The 19978-nt window shown below is 40.1% G+C and overlaps 1 protein-coding gene across 2 annotated transcripts in view; it reads right to left on the bottom strand.

Annotated features, from left to right (window-relative positions):
* The window catches only part of LOC142342526 (guanine nucleotide-binding protein subunit alpha-14-like), a 73299-nt gene that overhangs the window by 48402 nt on the left and 4919 nt on the right, over nt 1-19978 (bottom strand). For both annotated transcript variants that reach the window (XM_075393875.1, XM_075393874.1), the window contains exon 3: nt 5609-5768. In XM_075393875.1, the coding sequence (XP_075249990.1) occupies nt 5609-5768 (160 nt within the window). The remainder of the gene's footprint in view (nt 1-5608; nt 5769-19978) is intronic.

The raw sequence follows: 19978 nt of genomic DNA on the forward strand, positions 1-19978 counted from the left end.
CTATGAAAATACTTTTGGTCTAATGTATTCTGTTTATAAGAACAATGCGGGTCGACCTATGAAAAAACTTTGGGTCTTATGTATCTTGGTTATGAAAACAATGCGGGTCGACCTATGAAAAGAATTTGGGTTTTATATATCTTGGTTATAAAAACAATGCGGGTTGACCAATGAAAAGACTTTGGGTCTTATGTATCTGGTTATGAAAACAATGCGGGTCGACCAATGAAAAGACTTTGGGTCTTATGTATCTGGTTATGAAAACAATGTGGTTCGACCTATGAAAAGACTTTGGGTCTTATGTATCTTGGTTATGAAAACAATGCGGGTCGACCTATGAAAACTTTTGGTCGGCTGTACCTTGGGTATGAAAACAATGCGGGTCGACCAATGAAAAGACTTTGGGTCTTATGTATCTTAGTTATGAAAACAATGCAGGTTGACCTTTGAAAAGTCCTTAGGTCTTATGTATCTTGGTTATGAAAACAATGCGGGTCGACCTATGATGAGACTTTAGGTGGACTGTATCTTGGTTATGAAAACAATGCGGGTCGACCAATGAAAAGACTTTGGGTCTTATGTATCTTGGTTATGAAAACATTGCGGGTCGACCTATGAAAAGACTTTGGGTCTTATGTATCTTAGTTATGAAAACAATGCAGGTTGACCTTTGAAAAGACCTTGGGTTTTATGTATCTTGGTTATGAAAACAATGCGGGTCGACCTATGACAAGACTTTAGGTCGGCTTTACCTTGGGTATGAAAACAATGCGGGTTGACCTATGATGAGACTTTAGGTGGACTGTATCTTGGTTATGAAAACAATGCGGGTCGACCTATGACAAGACTTTAGGTCGGCTGTACCTTGGGTATGAAAACAATGCGGGTTGACCTATGATGAGACTTTAGGTGGACTGTATCTTGGTTATGAAAACAATGCGGGTCGACCAATGAAAAGACTTTGGGTCTTATGTATCTTGGTTATGAAAACATTGCGGGTCGACCTATGAAAAGACTTTGGGTCTTATGTATCTTGGTTATGAAAACAATGCGGGTCGACCTATGACAAGACTTTGGGTCGGCTGTACCTTGGGTATGAAAACAATGCAGGTCGACCTATGATAAGACTTTAGGTCGCCTGTATCTTGGTTATGAAAACAATGCGGGTCGACCTATGAAACGGCTTTCTGTAGGCAGTACATTGGCTATGAAAACATGCGGGTCGACCTAATATAAGACTCTGTGTCTAAGGTATGTTGGTAATGAAAATAACATGAGTCGACCTATGAAAAAACTTTTGGTCTAATGTATTCTGTTTATATGAACAATGCGGGTCGACCTAGGAAAAGAATTTGGGTTTTATATATCTTGGTTATGAAAACAATGCGGGTCGACCAATGAAAAGACTTTGGGTCTTATGTATCTGGTTATGAAAACAATGCGGGTCGACCTATGAAAAGAATTTGGGTCTTATGTATCTAGGTTATGAAAACAATGCGGGTCGACCTATGAAAACTTTGGGTCGGCTGTACCTTGGGTATGAAAACAATGCAGGTCGACCTATGATAAGACTTTAGGTCGCCTGTATCTTGGTTATGAAAACAATGCGGGTCGACCTATGAAACGGCTTTCTGTAGGCAGTACTATGGCTATGAAAACATGCGGGTCGACCTAAGATAAGACTTTGGGTCTATTGTATCTTGGTTTTGAAAATAACATGAGTCGACCTATGAAAAAAATTTGGTCTAATGTATTCTGGTTAATAGAACAATGCGGGTCGAGCTATGAAAAAAATTTGGGTCGGCTGTACTTTCGGTATGAAAACATGCGGGTCGACCTAATATAAGACTCTGTGTCTAAGGTATGTTGGTAATGAAAATAACATGAGTCGACCTATGAAAATACTTTTGGTCTAATGTATTCTGTTTATAAGAACAATGCGCGTCGACCTATGAAAAAACTTTGGGTCTTATGTATCTTGGTTATGAAAACAGTGCGGGTCGACCTATGAAAAGAATTTGGGTTTTATATATCTTGGTTATGAAAACAATGCGGGTCGACCAATGAAAAGACTTTGGGTCTTATGTATCTTAGTTATGAAAACAAGGCAGGTTGACCTTTGAAAAGACCTTAGGTCTTATGTATCTTGGTTATGAAAACAATGCGGGTCGACCTATGATGAGACTTTAGGTGGACTGTATCTTGGTTATGAAAACAATGCGGGTCGACCAATGAAAAGACTTTGGGTCTTATGTATCTTAGTTATGAAAACAATGCAGGTTGACCTTTGAAAAGACCTTGGGTCTTATGTATCTTGGTTATGAAAACAATGCGGGTCGACCTAGACAAGACTTTAGGTCGGCTGTACCTTGGGTATGAAAACAATGCGGGTTGACCTATGATGAGACTTTAGGTGGACTGTATCTTGGTTATGAAAACAATGCGGGTCGACCAATGAAAAGACTTTGGGTCTTATGTATCTTGGTTATGAAAACATTGCGGGTCAACCTATGAAAAGATTTTGGGTCTTATGTATCTTAGTTATGAAAACAATGCGGTTCGACCTATGACAAGACTTTGGGTCGGCTGTACCTTGGGTATGAAAACAATGCAGGTCAACCTATGATAAGACTTTAGGTCGCCTGTATCTTGGTTATGAAAACAATGCGGGTCGACCTATGAAACGGCTTTCTGTAGGCAGTACTTTGGCTATGAAAACATGCAGGTCGACCTAAGATAAGACTTTGGGTCTATTGTATCTTGGTTTTGAAAATAACACGAGTCGACCTATGAAAAAAATTTGGTCTAATGTATTCTGGTTAATAGAACAATGCGGGTCGAGCTATGAAAAAAATTTGGGTCGGCTGTACTTTCGGTATGAAAACATTCGGGTCGACCTAATATAAGACTCTGTGTCTAAGGTATGTTGGTAATGAAAATAACATGAGTCGACCTATGAAAATACTTTTGGTCTAATGTATTCTGTTTATAAGAACAATGCGGGTCGACCTATGAAAAAACTTTGGGTCTTATGTATCTTGGTTATGAAAACAATGCGGGTCGACCTTTGAAAAGAACTTGGGTTTTATGTATTTTGGTTATGAAAACAATGCGGGTCGACCAATGAAAAGACTTTGGGTCTTATGTATCTGGTTATGAAAACAATGCGGGTCGACCTATGAAAAGACTTTGGGTCTTATGTATCTTGGTTATGAAAACAATTCGGGTCGACCTATGACAAGACTTTGGGTCGGCTGTACCTTGGGTATGAAAACAATGCAGGTCGACCTATGATAAGACTTTAGGTCGCCTGTATCTTGGTTATGAAAACAATGCGGGTCGACCTATGAAACGGCTTTCTGTAGGCAGTACTTTGGCTATGAAAACATGCGGGTCGACCTAAGATAAGACTTTGGGTCTATTGTATCTTGGTTTTGAAAATAACACGAGTCGACCTATGAAAAAAATTTGGTCTAATGTATTCTGGTTAATAGAACAATGCGGGTCGAGCTATGAAAAAAAATTGGGTCGGCTGTACTTTCGGTATGAAAACATGCGGGTCGACCTAATATAAGACTCTGTGTCTAAGGTATGTTGGTAATGAAAATAACATGAGTCGACCTATGAAAATACTTTTGGTCTAATGTATTCTGTTTATAAGAACAATGCGCGTCGACCTATGAGAAAACTTTGGGTCTTATGTATCTTGGTTATGAAAACAGTGCGGGTCGACCTATGAAAAGAATTTGGGTTTTATATATCTTGGTTATGAAAACAATGCGGGTCGACCAATGAAAAGACTTTGGGTCTTATGTATCTTAGTTATGAAAACAATGCAGGTTGACCTTTGAAAAGACCTTAGGTCTTATGTATCTTGGTTATGAAAACAATGCGGGTCGACCTATGATGAGACTTTAGGTGGACTGTATCTTGGTTATGAAAACAATGCGGGTCGACCAATGAAAAGACTTTGGGTCTTATGTATCTTAGTTATGAAAACAATGCAGGTTGACCTTTGAAAAGACCTTGGCTCTTATGTATTTTGGTTATGAAAACAATGCGGGTCGACCTATGACAAGACTTTAGGTCGGCTGTACCTTGGGTATGAAAACAATGCGGGTTGACCTATGATGAGACTTTAGGTGGACTGTATCTTGGTTATGAAAACAATGCGGGTCGACCAATGAAAAGACTTTGGGTCTTATGTATCTTGGTTATGAAAACATTGCGGGTCGACCTATGAAAAGACTTTGGGTCTTATGTATCTTGGTTATGAAAACAATGCGGGTCGACCTATGACAAGACTTTGAGTCGGCTGTACCTTGGGTATGAAAACAATGCAGGTCAACCTATGATAAGACTTTAGGTCGCCTGTATCTTGGTTATGAAAACAATGCGGGTCGACCTATGAAACGGCTTTCTGTAGGCAGTACTTTGGCTATGAAAACATGCAGGTCGACCTAAGATAAGACTTTGGGTCTATTGTATCTTGGTTTTGAAAATAACACGAGTCGACCTATGAAAAAAATTTGGTCTAATGTATTCTGGTTAATAGAACAATGCGGGTCGAGCTATGAAAAAACTTTGGGTCTTATGTATCTTGGATATGAAAACAATTCGGGTCGACCTATGACAAGACTTTGGGTCGGCTGTACCTTGGGTATGAAAACAATGCAGGTCGACCTATGATAAGACTTTAGGTCGACTGTATCTTGGTTATGAAAACAATGCGGGTCGACCAATGAAAAGAGTTTGGGTCTTATGTATCCTGGTTATGAAAACAATGCGGGTCGACCTATGAAAAGACTTTGGGTCGGCTGTACTTTGGATATGAAAACATGCGGGTCGTCCTAAGATAAGACTCTGTGTCTAAGGTATGTTGGTAATGAAAATAACATGAGTCGACCTATGAAAATACTTTTGATCTAATGTATTCTGTTTATAAGAACAATGCGGGTCGACCTATGAAAAAACTTTGGGTCTTATGTATCTTGGTTATGAAAACAATGCGGGTCGACCTATGAAAAGAATTTGGGTTTTATATATCTTGGTTATGAAAACAATGCGGGTCGACCAATGAAAAGACTTTGGGTCTTATGTATCTGGTTATGAAAACAATGCGGGTCGACCTATGAAAAGACTTTGGGTCTTATGTATCTTGGTTATGAAAACAATGCGGGTCGACCTATGAAAACTTTGGGTCGGCTGTACCTTGGGTATGAAAACAATGCGGGTTGACCTATGATGAGACTTTAGGTGGTCTGTATCTTGGTTATGAAAACAATGCGGGTCGACCTATGATAAGTCTTTGGGTTGACTTTAGTAGTGAACTTGACACATAATCACGCTAGGGAAATTACACCCCTACCCCCACCTCAACATTAACAAAAGACTAATAAAGTCGAGCTGGGGGCAGGGGTGTAATTTTCCTACCTTGGTTACGTGTCGAGTAGGGAAAGGAAAGGGGTAGGGAAAGGACCGCAATGATCGGATCTTTTGTTCTAAATGACCAAAAATGGAAGTGTTATATGACCGAGGACAATTAATTATCTTTTCCTAGAACTTTTAACAATTCACAAATTGTTTGTGGTCCAACTAGCAATAGTACCTGTATTCCAAGATGCCAGTGGTCTTCATTCGACAGTGGACAATGTCGTCATTGTTGGGAGTGTATCCATGGGATCCTATTCTGTCCAGACTCTCCATGAAGTACTTACAACAATCTGCAAGTTGAAACTCACTACGCTTGTTGTATGCATTCTGGATGCCTGAAATTACAATAAATTTCCGCTTGTTTAACAGAGCCTACCTTTTAGCTTATGCTGAAATCTAAATGTCCCCAGTAATGCGCCTTGGCGTTAAGATTGCCTGCCCAGGTTGAGGTCCCATACCGAAAGTCCATATGTCCAGAGCGTCCAAGACAAAACTTGTCTATGTCCTGACCGTCCCAGACGGAAAGCACCCATGTCCAGACTTTCGTGCGTTCAAAAATACTAAGTCCAGATTTTTGTACGTCTAAGAATTTTTGTGCGTTCTTCCTGCGTTCAAAAGCGCTAATGTCAAGATTTTCGTGCGTTTATGTCCAGACCCATCTCCCTTCTTAATCATACAAACCGTGTACAACATTTTTATAATGTATTCATTTCAAGTTTAGATATTTTAGGGCGATGGTTGTGATGAAGTGCCCCAGTAGTTGGTATACATTAAAAACTATTAAAACTTGCTAGATGAACATATTAGTTGAAAGATGTGTCAGCTCTCTTTTTGTTAAAGATTCATTTTTTCCCAATTTCATTAATGTTCTATAACTCTAAGCGTGAAACCGTCCAAAGCAAAGCAAAATGTTGTATGCAACTGTTTATGTGTTTGAGGGTCTGCAACTTGCAACATCAAGTGGGTGAGGTTTCATAGAAACCTTTCACTTGAGTGAGCAGTCTTGTATGAGTGTATATAAAAACACCTTAATTTTTCACCTTCATTTTTAAGGAAAATTTACCTTAACTAATATAATTTACCTTAAAAGTTCAGGTTAAATTGAGGTATTTTTAAGGTAAATTTCAGGTATTTTTACCTTAAATTTTAAGGTAATTTTTGCGCGTTTTTCAGGTAAGTTTAGGAAATTTTACCTTAACTGTTCAGGTGTGTTTTTCAGGTAAATTTAAGGTATGTTCAGGTAAAAGTTCAGGTGGTGCCCCCTTAACTTTTCAGGTAATTTTCAGGTAAAGTTGAGGTAAGTTAAGGTAAGTTCAGGTAAAGCAAAACTACCTGAACGTTTCAGGTAAGTTAAGGTATTTTTCAGGTAAATTTACCTGAACTTTATTTAGTGTGCACTCAAACATGAGCTCATCAGTATTTGGCATCAATGTTCCTATTTAAAATGTGTTCGTGTGCTCGTGGGTCACAATGTCGTGACTTTCGTGCGCTCAGAATGGCCTATGTCCAAACCATTGTGTGTTCAAAAATACATCTGTGTAGACTTTCGTGAGTTCTTTTTTTTCCAAACCGTGCTATTTTGAATACACGACACCCTCATTGTGAGTCCATTTTGGTCTGGAGATATCACAATATAGACATAATTCAGCGCTTTCTCGGTTCTTTTTGAAAACTTTTTGACGACAGCTGAACCTTTTCAACAACTTTTTGATAAAGAACTCAGCCTTTTCCTCAAACTTTTTTCGGTGCATTTTCAGCGTATTCTGCCACTTTTTGTCAGCACTTTCAAGCGCTTTCCATAAAAGTGAATTCAGCGCGAACAGGTTAAAATTTAGGCCATATTCAGCATTTGTGCCCGGACTATACTCGTAGCAGCAGCCGCACTGTTTTCCATCGCCATAAGCCAAAATAGAACAATTATATTTTTCTGGGGGATCCAGGTCTCACGTTCGGTTGTGATAGATTCATATCAAGTCCCACGGGCCGCTGAGGCATGACCATGGCCCGCGAGGCATAGCCAGATGCGGTAAAGATTATTAGGCTATGTCCAATTAGGCTATGTCCAATTTCAAACATTAGGCTTCTTACATTAGGCTATGTCCAATTTAGGCTAATTGAACGCATAAAGGTACAATGTTTTAAATTTCTCAACCAATCACATTCGTTGAAATTTCTACATTTTGGTAGGTCTAATGGTTAAGACGTCATCGGGTAAAATATAGCCAAATAACAGTGGTATAGAACTACATCTACGTTAGCTGAATAATTGAAGAACAATTTCACGCTATTTTTCATGATAACCTCGAACAGGTTTGGTTTTGCTGGTCACTCTTCCTTGGTAGCGTGAAATCCAAAGCTAATTTTCTTAGTCGTCTATAAAACAACGGATTAAGTCTTATCAGAAAAGTGTTTTTCCGGAAAAAGGCATATTGGAAATAATTTTTTTTCTCTTTTTTCTTCTTCTACTGAGTGAGTATAAAGTTGTTGTTTGCCTCAAAATAGTAATGTACTTTCATAAAGAAACTAACATAAACACGGTTAATTTTTGTCTCATTTAACAACTTTGAAACTGATTATGAAACTTGAAAAACGTGTTACCCTTCTTCGAACAAAAACGTCTTGGGCCATATAAATTTTGACGCTGTTATTAAAACAATAGGAACGGAGGAGAGGAGATCTAAAACTTTTTATTCGGTTCATTTTAGTTTGGTTCTTATCAAAAATCCAGAACTAACAAAAATTTTCTAAAACTACCATCACAGAGCACATTGGATGAAAAAATTAAACTCGAGAGATTAAAACAAAATTCTGGGGTCTTTCCCATTATAGCCCCCCCCCCAGAAAATTATAGCCCCCCCCCAAAAAAAATCAAGTTATAGCATACAATTAAATTCATCATTTATGCTTACAATTGTGGGTTACAAGTTTTTGTTTTGTTCCAGTATCGAATGCTGGAATTTTCCAATCGCTATTGTTTCCCATTTATGTTTGCAGGTTTCTACAATTTTCATTAAGTTCATAGGAGCCATTTCGTATTATCTCTGTCATCATCCAGCGGTTCGCCTACAATGATTTCTGATTTTGTGTTAAAGAAGTGGTTATTAATTTCAGTGGCTCGCCTACATCGATTTCCGATTTTGTGTTAAAGAGGTGGTTATGAATTTTCATCTGGGGGGGCTATAGGTTACATGCCCACTAAGCTGGGGGGGGGGGGCTATAATGGGAAAGACCCAAATTCTGACTCAACGGATCATGTTTTTTCTTCGTAATTGTTTGCTTACAAAATTATCATAGTAAAACAAATTACTGTCTGATCAAAACAAAGAAGAATACTTGTATCAGAACAGTTGCTAATAATTTCACACTAATTTGATTGAATCCGTTCAGATGCAACTTTTGGCTTCTACTTTGTATCAAAATGGGGTGACATACGTACATCGGTTCAGTAAAAAAGACCCATAATGATTCTAAAGATTTGCGTAGAAAAAGTAATCTAATGCTACTGCTGACTACAATTTTTAAAATGGTTTAAAAGTTTGAAAATATAAGCTTGAAATTTTAATACAATTTTCTGTCATAAATTAGAGGCGGGGATAAAATGCAGAGATTCCAGTATAATTTCAACATAATTTGGTATCAAATATCTACTAGACAGAAGTTAAGTCTTTTTAGTAACGTTTTTAGAGCATTTTAACCATCGAAATTGAAGAACCGTCACTGATATTGCAGCTAATTCAAAAAAAGTGATCCGATATGATACAGAGGAAAATACAATTGCGAACAAAGGATAATAATTCACAAGAAGCATCTCTTCTGAATTTAGAAAAGATTTAACAATATGATAAGGAAAGGTAAATGTTGTGTCTAGACTCGTGTTTGTTGCTTTGAACTAGTTCGTTAGTAGAGACAATCGCTGTTAATCATATTTCATTATCAGCCACGAAATGACATTAATTTTGGTTCTTTGTAACGGCAGTGACGCATCATTAGGCTTTTTGCGTGCACTGCTTTAACGGTGACTTTTTATCGGCTGTCCCTTTCTACCATTCCCACATTTCAGATTACACATTTTGTGAGCATGGATGATTTTTTTCTGGTGAATATGGTCACGTTTTTTGCGCATGGCACTTTCAATTGCTAACATCATTGAAGCCAACAGTGGTCTGGCTATAGTAAACTTAAAACTATGAAACGAAAGTGCTCATATTCAAACAGACGGCTTCATGGAGGCAGGACGTGTCGATAGATCATTAGCGTGTGAAATACAAACAGTACGCCCCGGCTATCACGCCACTCTAATTGGTCTAAACAAGTTGTCTTCGATGAACAATAGAAGCAACCAATAGAAGAAAGTTTCCTGGTATAGCAAACAATTAATTCAATTCCTAAAGTTTACATGCATGCCGAATAGAATTTATATATCTAATTTTGTTAACAAAAGTGACATCTAATAAAAAGTTTTCAAATTGGCACAAGAGTTAACAACTTTTGAAAATTGTACGTTTTAATTTTTTATGCAAATAGGTAAGCGTTGCTAATGACTGTCAATATCAAATTGTGACGAGAAGACACTTTTCGTGTTTCTGAATGACATTTACTAATGTCCTTCTCGGTGGTTGAGTATTTATCCAAATGCAACGTTTTTAAATTATTCAGATTTGTTATCTAATGTTTCATTTTTATTAGAAAATTAAAAAAAATTTGGAATCTCTTTCTTTTGTGCCCAGCCACACAAAAATGCTACGATTTTAAAGATTTTTCTATCACACAATCTGTTTCAAACACCAATTATTTTATCAGATAGAGGATGTGGAGGAAATTAGAAAAATTAGTGAAAATTAGAGGTTGGTGGCAGAGCGAACCATCACTGAATCAGTCTAGAGACACTATTGTTTTTTAGGATGACCAGTACTCTGTTTATGTCACAATTTACACTGGTAAGTCCTGATTTTGAGTAGAATTTACTTCAAGAAAAATAATATGTTCAGCTTAACTCCCTGTTACGAAGTAAATGAACGAATAATATTAACCAATCAGAATTGAGTATTTATTTTCGTATTTAAATGCGTACAGAAATCGTTCTAAATTAATAAAACGTTCTAATATACGTAGAAAGTTCCGAAAAAGTTCATTTAACCTAATTTTAAGTAAATATAACCACTATATGTATCGATTAAGCTGGTTTTCGGCTTAATATTTTTAGGTTTTCTAGACACTTGCCGATTGAATACGAACTGATTTTGACGTCAATGACATCAGACAAAAAACCAGTAAAAGAGCATCGAAAAAACATTGACGTCTAAGCTTTCACTTGTTGCTATGATCAGACACGTTGCTTATATGTTGTTGCTATGTACACTGTCTACTTATACGTTGCTTTGTCGATAAAAACGTTGCTATATAAAGCGAAAAAAGAGCTAATTGAATCTACGAAAGAGTGTTTTGCACCTTTAACATTGGTGCCGCAACCGGAAATACGAACACCCATTTACTTATTAAATAGGTTAAATGTGAGCGGATGTTGAACTTTTACTTTGTTCCCAATATCAGTCCAGATGCCAGTGTAGACGAGATCAAAGCCAGATGCAGGTCTGTGGTACTTCAAAACAACCCGGACAGCTTGGGCCAATTCGCTAGAATCGGATGCCTTTACGAGACTCATAAATCATATTTGGTATACGTTGATTGACCCACAGCGACGCAAACAGTACGACACACAGTTGAACCACCCCGGAGTCCGGGACACTGCTTAAACCAGAAATTTGTTATCGGAGACATCATCCCGATGTGTGAAAATGCTTGTGTAAAATTGGACGACTTGTCAGATGAGAGCTTATTTTAATGATACTTCGGAACTTGCACGAACACGATTTACGACCCATGTTTGAGGAATTTGGACCAATTGTAGAGTTTTCCAATTTGGTGGAGTCACCTGAGAGGGCTCTCAATAAACTGTAAGACAAAACATCCAATTTAATTATAATATCATAGTTTTATATATTTATATTTAATTTAGACGGCAAGAAACCCATTCCGTGAAATTTTTTATTGTTTTCGGATGGGATAGTAAAAAATTAACTATTCTTTGTAGAAAAATACAGGTAAGGGGTCCACGCAAACCAAAATTTGAGACAAAAACCATCGCTTTTGAAAATTTTTGGTAGATTTACCAAAAATTCGAAAAAATTGATATAGTCGGTTCGTATATCAAAGAATAACCTCTGATAAAGAGAAAAATGAGAGAAAATTATGCTAATTTGTCCAATTTTGAAAATTTTTGGTCAATTTTGATGCAAATAAAAAAAACATAGAAAATCAATACTGAATATTGATAAACCGTAATTTCAGGCATAAAACCGTCCAATTTACCAGATTACCGTTCCGTATTCAAAAAATTGCAGAAATGTTGACCAAAAATAGAAAAAATTGAACAAAAGTACAAAAATTTGACAAATTTGTCAAAAAAAATCATTTTTCTCATCAAGAAGGTTCGTAAATTGAGTGAAACTCAATAAACACAAAAAAGTTATGAAAATTTTTACAACCTCCGGCCAACAAAAAAATTGAAACAGAAAAAATCGAAACCCTATAAAATTTTCTCGTCGCTCGTTTATGTGCCGTTTCGTCCGCGTCCCTTTCGTCCTTTAACTTTCCAATTCTCCGTGTTCCGTTTTTTTCTCAATAACGTCGCTCTCCCAAAACTTCGCTTTTCGTTTTCTTCGCTATTTTTCCGATTTTCGAGGTAGTATGTCAAATGTGATGAAGTATGTTGTTGTTTTGCTGTAGTATGTTGAGTATGCTAGTATGCTGGTTTGTTGTTTAGGTCTTATAGCTTTTTAGGGTGTGACTTAAGTTTATTCTCGAGTTACGGCTGGATTGTCCCTTGACTTTTCAACTTTACTAATTTACTAGCCCTTCTGTTGTAGTATATTGATTTTGTGCTGTATGTTTGTGTGTACCTGTACGATTGCTAGTTGGTTTGGTCCTGTTGCCTTCTAGGGTGTGACTTAATTTTATTCTCGAGTTACGGCTGGATTGTTTCCCGACTTTTCCAACTATCTTAGTCTACAAACACACTAATGTAGTTTATTCAATTTTGCTGTAGTTTGTTTAATAACTTAGTATGCTGATTGTTTGTTACGGTTTGGGCTTCGCTAGGATGTGACTTAAGTTTATTCTGGAGTTACGGCTAGTAATTTTCTCGACCTTTTCATCCTTTTAGTGTACTACTTAATTGTCGTAAATTAGTTTGCCATTAAATATGTCGTTATAGCCCCATAATGAACTATATTAGATTGTCTTGCACTAGCTTTTCTCCTTCTTCCTAGGGTGTGACTTAAGTTTGTTCTGGAGTTACGGCTAGGTTGGTCGGTTGAGTTTTTGCTGTGGTATGCTAACATAGTTCTTTCCAACCTCATTTTCCGCCCGTTTTTTCCCACCGTCCCGTTTCGTTGCGTTGCGCGTTTTTCACCCGTTTTCCCGCACGTCCCGTTTCCTTTCCGTCGCGCACTGCTCGCTCGACTTCCCGTCCTTAACGTCTCCGTTTCGTCGCGCGTTGCTCGCTCGATTTCCAGTGTGTCTTTAGTCTCCCTCCGCGTTGAGCGCCTAGCGTTCAGCACCCCACTTCTGTTTTTGTCGGGCACTGTGTGCTCGACGACCTTTTTGCTCTTTGGGCGGTTTGTTTTACAGACTGTCTACAGTGTGCTGTGTTTGGTGCCTTTTTGCGTTGGGATTGTTTTGTGTGGGTTTGATTTGTTTGGAGTGTGCTTATAAAAGATAACCGTTTGCAGTGGTAGTTTTGCTGGTATTTGGAAATAATAACATCGTGATGTCTAACAGTCTTGATCAAAAAGTCAAAAAGTTGTACGCTGCCAGGTCAAAGCGTGAAGCTGAATTGCATGCTATACATGAAGATTTTCTTCATTGTATAAATTGTAAAAGTAGGCGAGTGAAAGTTGAACGCCTAGTAACAAAGTGCAACGAAGTATTTATGACTGTTGTAGACAAAAATGAGGACCTGATTGCATTTGCTGGAAAAACGGAGGATCCAAGTGCACTCGTTCCTTCATTAGAGTCTTACTTGGAGGCAATGACAACTAAGATTGACAAGATACTCACTTCAGCACGAAGCTACATCAACTCTGCTGATGATAATGTGAGTGAGCTCCAGGAACCAAGGGCTCCCATTCTTTCTAGACTTCCCTCAATTATGACCTCGTCAAAAACATCCAGTCAGCGTAAACATGACTACGTAATTGCTAAAATGAAGCGCGAAATTGAAAAAAAACAGAATGAGGCAGCCATTCGTCTTGCTAAACAGAAAAAGCAAATGGAATTAGATGAACTGGAGGAAAACAACAAGAAACAGTTGGCAGAGGCAACTTTGCAAGAATTTGAATTGCTGGACGCCGTTTCTAAAGGTAGCCAATCTGAAACAACTGCAAGTGCTAGGAGCTCAATGAGAAGTGAAAAGGCTGTCCAAGACTGGATCAACACCTCACTTGCTTTAAGTTTTCACAATGAGGAGAAAACTAGTGAACCAGAGGTTACGATTGACCCTCCAGAATGTCCTAGCCACAACAACGGCAAAACAGTGGAAGATCTGAACACTGAAATTTCAAGGCTTTCTATTCCAAAAAATTGTCGAGGCAATTACATTTTAAGCAATGAGACCTTGCAGCAACTCGACCCCTATTATACTCCACCTGAAAATTTTTTGGCTGCTGCTAACACACAGGCGTTGTACCAGGCGCACCTAAGAGCGCAAATGGATCAAACAGGCCAGCAAGGCATGGCGCTTCCAAGCATAACTAATCAAGGAACCGCGGATAGTCAGCCGCCTTCTGTACACGCCCCAGGGGCTTCTTCACCACCCATTCAACAGCCCATTCCACCACAGCCGTTCGCACCGCAAGAAAATCAGAATAATGCAACAGAGTTATTTCCAAACGCACAACTTCAAATTTCACAATCCAGGGGACCTGAAACGTCAAGTCTGCCCAAGAATAATTCGGCCCAGCAAATATGCTCCCGACAACAAATTAATTTTGTTCCCCGAGGGCCAAACGCCACTCTTCCTCCTTTTCCGACAACAAATCATCCAGCCCCCGCAATAAACGTTCCCCTGCACCCAAGCGCCCCACCAAGTCCAAAAATTCAACAGCACAACTCCGAACCCGCTCATCCTAACGTCCTTCCCATTCCGAACCCAGTCTTCGCACCTAACCTCACTGCTCCCATCCCACACGCCCCTTTGATTAACCAGCCTCCGCGTTGAGCGCCTAGCGTTCAGCACCCCACTTCTGTTTTTGTCGGGCACTGTGTGCTCGACGACCTTTTTGCTCTTTGGGCGGTTTGTTTTACAGACTGTCTACAGTGTGCTGTGTTTGGTGCCTTTTTGCGTTGGGATTGTTTTGTGTGGGTTTGATTTGTTTGGAGTGTGCTTATAAAAGATAACCGTTTGCAGTGGTAGTTTTGCTGGTATTTGGAAATAATAACATCGTGATGTCTAACAGTCTTGATCAAAAAGTCAAAAAGTTGTACGCTGCCAGGTCAAAGCGTGAAGCTGAATTGCATGCTATACATGAAGATTTTCTTCATTGTATAAATTGTCAAAGTAGGCGAGTGAAAGTTGAACGCCTAGTAACAAAGTGCAACGAAGTATTTATGACTGTTGTAGACAAAAATGAGGACCTGATTGCATTTGCTGGAAAAACGGAGGATCCAAGTGCACTCGTTCCTTCATTAGAGTCTTACTTGGAGGCAATGACAACTAAGAATGACAAGATACTCACTTCAGCACGAAACTACATCAACTCTGCTGATGATAAAGTGAGTGAGCTCCAGGAACCAAGGGCTCCCATTCTTTCTAGACTTCCCTCAATTATGACCTCGTCAAAAACATCCAGTCAGCGTAAACATGACTACGTAATTGCTAAAATGAAGCGCGAAGAAATTGAAAAACAGAATGAGGCAGCCATTCGTCTTGCTAAACAGAAAAAGCAAATGGAATTAGATGAACTGGAGGAAAACAACAGGAAACGGTTGGCAGAGGCAACTTTGCAAGAATTTGAATTGCTGGACGCCGTTTCTAAAGGTAGCCAATCTGAAACAACTGCAAGTGCTAGGATCTCAATGAGAAGTGAAAAGGCTGTCCAAGACTGGATCAACACCTCACTTGCTTTAAGTTTTCACAATGAGGAGAAAACTAGTGAACCAGAGGTTACGATTGACCCTCCAGAATGTCCTAGCCACAACAACGGCAAAACAGTGGAAGATCTGAACACTGAAATTTCAAGGCTTTCTATTCCAAAAAATTGTCGAGGCAATTACATTTTAAGCAATGAGACCTTGCAGCAACTCGACCCCTATTATACTCCACCTGAAAAATTTTTGGCTGCTGCTAACACACAGGCGTTGTACCAGGCGCACCTAAGAGCGCAAATGGATCAAACAGGCCAGCAAGGCATGGCGCTTCCAAGCATAACTAATCAAGGAACCGCGGATAGTCAGCCGCCTTCTGTACACGCCCCAGGGGCTTCTTCACCACCCATTCAACAGCCCATTCCACCACAGCCGTTCGCACCGCAAGAAAATCAGAATAATGCAACAGAGTTATTTCCAAACGCACAACTTCAAATTTCACAATCCAGGGGACCTGAAACGTCAAGTCTGCCCAAGAATAATTCGGCCCAGCAAATATGCTCCCGACAACAAATTAATTTTGTTCCCCGAGGGCCAAACGCCACTCTTCCTCCTTTTCCGACAACAAATCATCCAGCCCCCGCAATAAACGTTCCCCTGCACCCAAGCGCCCCACCAAGTCCAAAAATTCAACAGCACAACTCCGAACCCGCTCATCCTAACGTCCTTCCCATTCCGAACCCAGTCTTCGCACCTAACCTCACTGCTCCCATCCCACACGCCCCTTTGATTAACCAGCCTCTCGTCAACAACAATTTTCAGAATAGTAATAACCGCGTACACAAAGTTGTACGTTCTGTTGCTCCTCCTTTCCCAAATATGCCCAATATCCCTCTTGGCCAAAGTTTTGTGCCAAAAATGAGTCATTGGCGTTTTCCGCAGCACAGACCGTCATTAGTTAACCAAGACATCACTACCGTAAATAATGTTGCTCCAAATGTACAGGCACACATTGCACCATCAGTTTCTAATTTTCCACAACAAATATATTCGCATTCACCCCGTTTGATTGATATGCAATCACCATCCGGCATACATCAGGAAAACCCGATTGCAACTACAAGTAATATTGTACCTGGTCTGGCCACTCCGGTTTTTCAGCCAACATACCCTTATGTTGGGCCCACTCCGTTGAGTTGGAGTGGTCCGCAGGTGTCTGCACCTGCCCCTCCGATACCGGACAATGCGTCATTGATTAGGGAATTAGCTGATGCAGTAACCAGCAAGAAAAATGACCCCTTGCCAGAATGGAAACTTGCTCAGTATAATGGCGATCCATTACAATGGCACGAGTGGTATGGTCAAATCAAAAGCGCGATTGACTCGCAATCGCTAACTGATGACGTTAAATTGACATACCTCAAAACCCTCGTCACCGGTAAAGCAAAGATTGCAATCACCGAGTTTGCTTACTGTGGTTTAATGTACAAGGATGCACTAAGGACTTTAGAACGTAAATTTGGCCAGCTACAGGCAGTCGTAAGTGCACACTTCGATAAACTAAGCAATTTTCCGCCTCTCAAAATGCACAATAGTGATAACATCATTAACTATTCTGCAGCCATATCCAGCTCGTTGGAATTTTCAAGTCACTATCATATGATGCTGACTTGAAGAGCGCTTCCCTATTTAACCAAGCGGTACAGAAGTTACCACCAAACATGAAAGAGTCATGGTCACTCTTTACGGTTACGAAGCACTGGGTTAAGCCTACCCTCCTTGACTTTAACGATTGGCTTAAAGAAAAGGCTGAGGCCCATGATCTTATGAAACAAAGCGCAACCAAGTCAAAACCTGAAGAGAACACCACTTCAGTAACCAAGACCAAAACAGCCTCAAAAGTGTTTGCATCAAATTCGCAACAGAGGGAAACAAAGAAGCAAATGCCATCTGCTTCCACAAATACTTACTTTCGATGCATTGTATGCAAAGGTAACCACCGGTTATGGGAGTGTCGAGTTTTCAAGGAAAAGACTCCAACCCAGAGAGCTAAGTTGGTGGCGGATAACAAACTTTGCTTTTCGTGCTTACGGGACAAGCACGCATTCCGCCAGTGCCCTCAACCAAGAAAGTGCCGAGCAGAAGGGTGCAATAGTTCGCATAACACACTATTGCATGGAGCAGATAGGGTTTTCCCAACAAAACAGTCGACAAATTCCAATACCATTCAACCTTCTGGCAACACAGGTCAAAGTAAAGCAACTTCTAGTCAACTCCAGCCTAATAAGACCACAACAATGTCATCTGTTACTGACGTTAAGGGGCTCCTTCAGGTGACTGAATTGCAGTTGGTCAATTCGTCCGGTTTAGATACCAAGGCTTTAGTTTTGTGTGATACCGCCTGCAGTAACTCTTGGGTGGCCGGTAGTCTCGCAGATAGACTTGGTTTGCACGGTAAAGCACTAAAGCTAACTGTCATGGGTATTAATACCGAAGAAGTAGTTGATACTAGGGTTGTTGAAGTTACTGTGAAACCAAGAGAACAACAAAATTTCGAGCCATTCACCGTCAATCCTTTCGTTAAAGAGAGTCTGAACGTCGGCTCAGATATAATTAATGTAGGGGCCCTGCAAGAGACTTACCCACACTTAGCAGTCATTGATCCCGTAACATATTCCTATAAAGACATTGAGATGATACTCGGACAAGATGTCTATCATGCCATCCGCCCGTTAGAATACTTCTCTGCCGATGAGAAGCGTTCACCCGTTGCCGTACGCTTGCCCATAGGTTGGGTCTTAAGTGGTCCGTTACCATCAAGTTCGTGTTTAAACTCAACGTGCTTTAAAGTGAATATCGAACAAGACAATGAGTTAGCAAGTCAAGTAAAGTCATGGTACGACCTTGAATCATTCGGGGCAAAGAAGCAGGTCGACTCAAGATCTGCAGCAGACGCAAGGGCTCACGAAATCCTTGAGAGTACCACCATACACAATGGCCTGAGATACGATGTCGGAATGCTGTGGGCAGCAGATAACACCAAGCTCCCAAATAATTACTTCTCATCCCTTGTGCAACTAAAATCTCTCGAAAAACGATTGGCTAAGGATGAAGACCTTAGAGAGAAGTATACTAGTACCATCAAGGAAGACCTAAACAAGGGGTATGTAATTGAGGTTCCGGACGCTCACAAGGTTGACAACCGGTCCGATAAAGAATGGTACCTACCCCACCATCCGGTTTTAAACCCGAACAAACCGGGTAAGGTGCGTAGGGTGCTCAATGGAGCAGCAAAATTTCATGGCGCCTCACTGAATAAATCTTTGCTCACTGGCCCTGATCTGCTCCAAAACCTTATTTACGTACTTCTTCGCTTCCGACAACATCCATATGCCGTCTCTGCCGACATCGAGGGAATGTTTCTACAGGTTGGTGTATTACCATCAGATCAACCATCACTTCGCTTTCTGTGGTGGGACTAACGTTGTAGTGTATCAATATACGCGCCATATATTCGGGGCTAAAGACTCGCCCACATGCGCCAACTATGCATTACAACGCACTGCGAGAGACAATGCCAAGTTTTACCCCGAAGCTGCAAAAGCCGTCCTTGAAAACTTCTACATGGACGATTACCTTGACTCAGTGGAGTCTCCTGAGAAAGCCATCAATAGATCGAAGGAATTGGTACATCTTCTCCATCTCGGTGGGTTCAAGCTTACAAAGTTCGTAAGCAATGTACCAAATCTGGCTGACCGAATTGATGGTTCCTCTCAATCTACTGAGCCCAAGGTTATTGTTTCATGTCAGGAGGATTCATTGCATGTGCTAGGGTTAAAGTGGGATCACACTAATGACACTTTAGTTGTGAGTCGGGGTACAAGCTGCGCTATCACCAAGTCCCTCACGCAACGCTTGGTCCTAAGTCTTGTCTCGAAAGTCTTTGACCCCATTGGTCTTGTCGCACCGTTTACCGTCGGTGCGCGATTGCTCTTAAAAGACATCTGGCGTGTTACAGGAAAACAATGGGATGACGAGCTCCCACAAGACATGGTTCAAAGATTTTTGGTCTGGAGTGCGGACTTACCAAAGCTTGAAAACATCAAAATTCCTCGAAGTTACTTTAGTGGACCCTTTGATAATACAGAGTTGCATATGTTCGGTGACAATTCCCAGGATATTTTTAGTGCCGCCGCATTTCTTCGAGCCCGAGTAACAACTCCTACGGGCAAGATAAAAACAGCGTTTGTTTTGGGAAAAGCGCGCGTTGCGCCAATGAAAGTAATGACTGTCCCTAAACTGGAATTGCAAGCAGCTCTACTTGCCGCTCGGCTGAAGAACAAAATTATTCAGGCACTTACTGTAACTGTTAACCAAGTATTCATGTGGACAGACAGCACGA

Source organism: Convolutriloba macropyga, chromosome 7 (genome assembly GCF_964194025.1).
Source record: "Convolutriloba macropyga chromosome 7, txConMacr16.3, whole genome shotgun sequence".
In the NCBI taxonomy this organism is placed as follows: Eukaryota; Metazoa; Xenacoelomorpha; order Acoela; family Convolutidae; genus Convolutriloba; species Convolutriloba macropyga.